Below are 6,805 nucleotides of genomic sequence, written 5' to 3' on the forward strand. Positions count from 1 at the left end.
GAATGAGCCTTTTATATTTATCTTTTAAAAAAATATATATATATATTTAAAAAATTAAATTGAAAATTTTATTTGAGGCCACTATCTTTTCTTTTATTTACGGCTGAGTTGAGTACATCCCCGTTTTCATCCATTTTTTTTAATGTGTGAAAAATAGAAAAGAAAAGATGGACATTTGTAAAATTAAATAAATAAATAAAAACTCAATTAAAAAATAAATAAATAAAAGAACAAAAAAATTAATGGGAAATTCATATGTGAGGGAATTGCATACCCCAACCATGTGGCTTTTTTCTTGGCCATTTTTTAATGGAGTGATTTGAACCCGTGGCTGACTATCCATATTATCTTTATTTAAATTCTCTTTCCTTTTTTTGTTTGAAAAATGTTCGAATAAGTTTGGGAGTTTTTAGAAAACGGGGCTTATTACAAATTAATCAAGGAAATCATTCAAAACCATAGAAAAGGAAAAATTGAAATTGTGATTGCTTCTCCTTAGTCTAAAGTCGAGGTTCGTGAATAGTATAAGATTGTGAAGATCCACCATAGTACGAGGTGTGTGAATAGTCTATAAAAAGGTAAGAGTGGTGAAGATCTATTCCATTTTTGTTAATTTTATTTTATTATTATTTAATCTTAAAAAAAAGGAGATCACATAGTATAGATCTCAATCGAAGCTTAACATTTGAACCTCTAACAATATGAGGAAATGCCAAGTAAAGACATCCCTACCATTACACCACTTAGCCGATGATTTATTAATCTTATTGAATGGATCTTTTTAAGCTCCAAAATCATATTTGATCATTTACGCCAAATAAAGCACCAAGAACTAATTTGGAGAATCTTGAACAATGGAATGGATGAAAATAAATATATATAAATGAGAGAACTACTTTACTTTTATCAACGAATAAAAAAAAAAAACGATCTACCGAGTTCTTTAAATTTTAAATTTTGAAGAATTTGAAGGGAATATACTTAGTTGGTACCCTCTATTTCATTGAAATACAAATTTAGTACTCTCTAATACAAAAAATGCTTATTAAGTACCCTCTATTTTTAAAATTAGTCAAAATTAGTACCTTAAAGCCTAATTTGAACAATAATTTTTTGATAATACCTCAAATACCCTTACTTATAGATATTTAAATAATAAAAATAGGATTTATAATATATATATAAATAGTAATAAATTAAATCATAAAAATTTCTTAATAAAAAGTAATCTGATTAAAAATAATTTAATTTAAAAATAATAAAAAAACTAATTAAAAATATATTTTAATTAATAAAAAATTAAAAAACTGATTTTTTATTTTTTCTATTTCCTTTTCCTTTCTCTCCTTCTCGATCGATGTATTTCCTATCCATCTTCTTCTTTTTCTTGTTTCTGATACTCTCGTTCTTCTTCACCTCATTGCCTGTCAAATCCATAAGCTAGTGCTGAAGGTAGAAGGCGACGGAGGGGTGAGCTTTTTCAGTGGATAGAGTTAGACGGCAGACTGGGTTTGAGACGATTTGGGCTGCTGGGTTTCTTCTCGGAACAGGCTAGCAAGGGTGGCGCTTGAAGTCGCGGCAGAGATGGATAGAGCTCACTCGACGCTCGCAACGATGGAGATGTGTGGTGGCCAGCGTGATGAACATACTGATTGTTGGCAGTGTGATTATTGCTAGTATTTTATTTTTTGTTAAATCTAAACTGTTATATGTATTTTCTTGTTTACAAAACCCATAAATGAATGTGCCCAATTACCAGTATATGAATAATAGCGTATGAGGAGAGAAATGAACTTCTTCCAGGAAGAAAGAAAAAATATGGCAAAAAAAAAAATTTGTTTTTAGTTTTGAGTTGTTTAGTAAAAACATAAGGGAGAATGAGAGAAAGAACGAGAGAATGGAGGGAAATTAGGAGAAAAAAGAGGTTTTTTTTATTAGTTAGATTTTTATTTTTTATTATTTAAAATATATTTAAAATTAGTTTTTCTATTATTTTAAAACCAATTTATTTTTAATCAGATTACTTTTCTGAAACAGATTTTTATAATTTAGTTTATTAGTGTTCACTTATATATATTATAAATCTTATTTGTATTATTTAAGTATTTATAAGTAAGAGTATTTAAGGTATTATGAAAGAATTATTAACCAAATTTGAGGACAAGGTATCATTCTTGACTAATTTTACAAATAGAGGATACCCACCAAGTATTTTTTATATTAGAAGGTACCAAATTTGTATTTAAATAAAATAGAAGGTACCAACTAAGTATATTCCCGAATTTGAACAAGAAAATAGATGTAGAAGCAAAACAAAGAAACAACTTTACACTAATTAAATAAAAATTACTAACAAATTATTTCTCAAAAATTTAAAGAAATTAAAAAATAATGTAAAGTTTACTTTTCCACTCTAATCACATTAATTGCGAGCTGTCAATCTCTTTTTGGATTTTGTATTTTTTCTGATTACCTGTTTAGATCCTGTGTTTTAAAAAATTCATTTTTGGACCCTACATTTTATAAAATTGAATATAACAACACAGTTTTTAAGCAAAATAATTTTTTTTGTTTTGAATTGTTAATTTAGTGAATTATTTGTGATTTCAGTGAGAAAACTTTGACCAAAATTGGGTTTAAAGTTCTATTTGAACCATTTTACAAAACATAGGGTCCAAAAAGTAATTTGACAAAACACATTATCTAAACAGGTAATGAGATAAAACACAGGGTCAGGATCTAAAAATGTATAAAAAAATATATATATTATCAATCAAATTAAAAGGGGAGAAGTAATCTCATATATCAATTTGCACAAATGGAATAGTTCATATCACTAATTTCAATCTTACATCGACAACTAAAATAAGTCTCACTGGTAAAATTAATGCCTCCATATAAGTTTTACCCAAAAATTAACTACCAAAAGAATGAAAAAAAAAATGACGTTTAGTTACTTTTTCATTTGGTATAAATTAACATTGATTTGTGACAATATTGTAACATCTGAGATTATTTACTCTAAATTATTTATTTTTAGTATCTAATAATAATAATAGTAATAAAGCAATGTTAGACACACAATTAACTAGAACATAAAAATTATAGATGGTAATGTTAATTAATCTCAACAATACATATTTTTAAGAGAGGAACATATCATTTTTAATTGTATGATTAAGATTAATTATATTATTAAATAATTTTTTTTCTAAATTGCTTAAATTTATTACTAAAATTATTGCAAATTTATTATCTAAAATTAAAGAAACTGTTAAACTATTATAGATTGGTTAAATAACAAAAATCATTATATAGAGAAGTACTAATGCTAAATTACATTATTGATGAGCATTATCCAGATACAGCTATTTCACATAAGAATATTCTTATTGTAAAAATACTCTTATATTGCCCAACATAAGAACTTTTTTAATTTAAGATATTATATTAAAAAAAATCAGAATTAAATAATCAACTAATCCAAATCATGCAATGGCACACCATAATAAGAAGAGCATTTTAATCCTTGGGCACATATAAACAAGAGAATTGCTAAAAAGAAACAATGGTGCCCAATACACCAGGGTGGGGTGGTGTCATACCGCTATTAGTGCAATTCATTATCGGAACCCACATCCTTCCATAAATTGAACTCTACACTTTGTCTGCTCATGGATATTATGACCTTGACAACACTGCTATAGATTCCCATTCCAAACTACATATCACATCCTGTTCACCATAACATGGAATTTGTCAATAAACATAATTTTAACTTTTGACCCGATCGACCATGTAAACAAGACAAGCATGCTTTAACTATTTTCACTTACTGAAGGGTTTTGGCAATCGATGTCGAAGCTGTTGATCGCACATGGTTCTGCCACAAGCTCAAGGGGTTCTTCACCTGAACAGGTTGGAGTGTTAAGAATTTCTGAATATTCGAACTTTACAAGAATATTGTGTTATACAGAATAGAATGCCAACAGTTCACATATTAACAAAGGATGTGACAGGAAAGCTTCCTGCCATGACAGATGAACATTTGAATACCATATAAATACCTTGTTCAATAACAGCAAGGATACCATCTTCTGAGCAGATCATCGCTGGCAAGATTTTTGAAGATGAACTGTTTCCCATGTTCACAGACTTTGCATAGCGGTCATACTGAACCTCCCAAACCTCACTTTCAGATGGAGAATGGGCTCCGGCATCACCTGTTCCAACCCCAGAAAGAATTATTGGCTGTTGCGGCCATCTAAGATCCCAGGCAAATACGGTGCCTAAAGAACCTCCTGCCTAGTACAAGCAAGAAAACCAAAGTTGAACTCAAGTTTTATATAATCATCCAAGTATTCAATAGGAACTATCTAAAAATAAAGGAATAGTTTTGATGACATATAAAATGTCAGATGACAGCAGACACCTTCTCCTGTTGAAATGAGAACAACAAAATCTCTTGTGCTATGTCATCAAGAAACAAGACATCAGGGTTAGCAATTTTAGTCGTTTACTAAATGATAGTGTTATACTTGTCCTGGAATAATTTTTCATCCGTAGTTTGAAGAAGCAAAGGAACCCCTTATACAGAACATGCTAAAGATATATTTTTATAGTTATCTCTACAAACTAATCCATTGCCGTAACCAGTAGTGTGAAAAGATTATCTAGTAAAACATAAAACTAAAATAGGAATAGCACACTCACCAGACAAGTGTGTTTACGTGATGGATGAACATCAATGGAATGAATAATCCCCGAAGTTCTTTGAGCCCTGCCCCATTTCAACCAAAACCAAATCACAGTAATCAGTAATCACAAGAAAGCAAGAGCTCAAACAAATTTCTGGTTAACTTAAATAAAAATAGTGAAGTTTCAGTCCAGTTGATTCATCCCTCATACTATAAACCGCAAACTAGTCAAGTATTTCAATGCAGTTTTACTTTTAGTTAATGAACGGACCTTATCAAAACATTAACAAAGAAAGTCTAAACTCTAACTGATTTGATTTTCTAATTAGGACTTTCATTTCATGATATAGAACTCTCAATTGAAATCTTAGACGCTTGAATTGCTTAAAAACCAAACACAAAGCATTGTTCAAGCCCAAAGCAAAACAAAACAAAACAAAATAAAAATGAAAATTCCAAAAAAAAAAAAAAACTCACCAGTTGCCCTTGAACTGAGAAACAGCTCCGCCGGGTTTCCTCTGGTCCCACCATTGAAGACTAAACCCACATCCACCAGTCGCAAACTCGGCCGGAGAAGCCCATTTCGTCGCCGTGTAAGAAACCAAACCACTGCTATCAAAAACTCGCCGGTGATTCAAATTTGAAGCCCCAATAGAAACCACATTGACCTTCCCATCTTCCCCAACGGTCAAACACTCAAGCTCACCGTCCATTAAATCAATACAAGAAATGGGCCCTTCGTGTAAAACCTTTCCCGGGATCGAAAGCTCCGATTCGAGCGACGAAGCGTCCATGGGATTGGAGAAGAGGACATGTAGAGAGCTCGAAAAAGTTCCAGCGGCAACAAAGGGTCTGTGCTGAGAATGAGAGGTTTTGAGGGAATAGACTCTCGAGGGAGAAACCCATGAAGATTGAGGAACTAGGTTTGCTGGGTTGGAGCCAACTGAGTATATTTCAACGGAGGAAGAGTCGGAATCCGAGTCGAAAAAGGCGATGGCTGCAAACCTATCCAAGGCCGTGACTGGTGGTAGCCACCGTACTGCGTCTATGTATTTGGATTGAGGGAACCTTTGGATTTGGGGAGGCTCTGAGCGTGGTGTGATCGCCATTGTTAAGGGTTTAAGGGTTTTGCTCATGACTGTCACTCTGTTATGTGACTTCCCTCTTTTGTGAGTTGTTCTGAAGGGGTGTTTATGTAATCTTATTCTTTTATAAGGGGTAATTGCGAAATATGTTTAATTCAGAGGTGTGTTTCTATAGCTTTATATCTTTACAAAAACGGCCTATAGTTTCAACTATTTATAAAAATACCCTTCTTTTAGACAAAACTTTAGTTTTGAGTACATTCGTTAAAATGATGCACTCACATTACATTAAATGGTTTTTTAATAAATAAATACACATTTTTTTTATGTTTTTTTTTATATTTTTATGCCCCTATTTTTTTTTTCAATTTTATTAGCTCAAATTTTTAAAAATATTATTTTTAAGTTTCATAATTATAAAAATATTGTATTCACTAGATATTAAACACACAATAATATAAAGTTGAAAAATAACTTAATATTAATTAGACAACAACTACACAACAATACAATATTGTAAAAGCAACATAAAATTAACTAGGCAGCAACCGCGCAACAATATAATATTGAAAAAACAATTACAAATCAATTAAACATTAACTCATTGCATCAACTCAAAATAAACTAAAACCAACATTACCAACCTTGAAAAACTTATCCCGACATTTTAAAATGAGTTAAAAATAAATTCAAAATATATCTCAAAACAACTAAATATATACCAAAATAAACTTAAAAAATATTACCTTTAGACACAAACATTATTTTTAAAAATATATATAAATCCAAAGTATACCTAAAATTAAACAAACAAAAAAATATCCAACTAGATGTCAACCCAAAATATAACTCATAATAACAACACATATACCTAAAATAAACTAAAAAAATATATTGAATTATAATTCAACTTTAACTCATTGCATATACTAAAATGTGCCAAAAATATATTCAAAATATTCCTAAAAAATACTACAATATACTCTAAATAAACTAAAAAAAATACTATGTAATGCCAAAATT

At 30.2% G+C, this 6,805-nt stretch overlaps 1 protein-coding gene across 1 annotated transcript; it reads right to left on the reverse strand.

Annotated features, from left to right (window-relative positions):
- Positions 1-3,289: 3,289 nt before the first annotated feature.
- Positions 3,290-5,845, reverse strand: LOC133782996 (nuclear pore complex protein NUP43). Its single transcript, XM_062222494.1, has 5 exons — positions 5,175-5,845; positions 4,714-4,780; positions 4,068-4,305; positions 3,837-3,910; positions 3,290-3,735 (listed from the first exon to the last, which is right to left on the reverse strand). The coding sequence occupies exons 1-5, from the start codon at positions 5,831-5,833 to the stop codon at positions 3,682-3,684; spliced, it is 1,092 nt and encodes a 363-aa protein (XP_062078478.1). The 5' UTR covers positions 5,834-5,845; the 3' UTR covers positions 3,290-3,681.
- Between the last annotated feature and the right edge of the window lie 960 nt (positions 5,846-6,805).

Source organism: Humulus lupulus, chromosome 6 (assembly GCF_963169125.1).
Source record: "Humulus lupulus chromosome 6, drHumLupu1.1, whole genome shotgun sequence".
Classification (NCBI taxonomy): Eukaryota; Viridiplantae; Streptophyta; class Magnoliopsida; order Rosales; family Cannabaceae; genus Humulus; species Humulus lupulus.

Bases quoted from the DNA above. Each gene is read 5' to 3' on its own strand.
- LOC133782996 (XM_062222494.1), bottom strand. From the start codon at position 5,833: ATGAGCAAAACCCTTAAACCCTTAACAATGGCGATCACACCACGCTCA. The intron at 4,781-5,174 runs GTGAGTTTTTTT...GAAATGGGGCAG, and splicing joins TCTCAGTTCAAGGGCAACTG to GGCTCAAAGAACTTCGGGGA. The intron at 4,306-4,713 runs GTGAGTGTGCTA...TGCTTGTACTAG, and splicing joins CACGTAAACACACTTGTCTG to GCAGGAGGTTCTTTAGGCAC.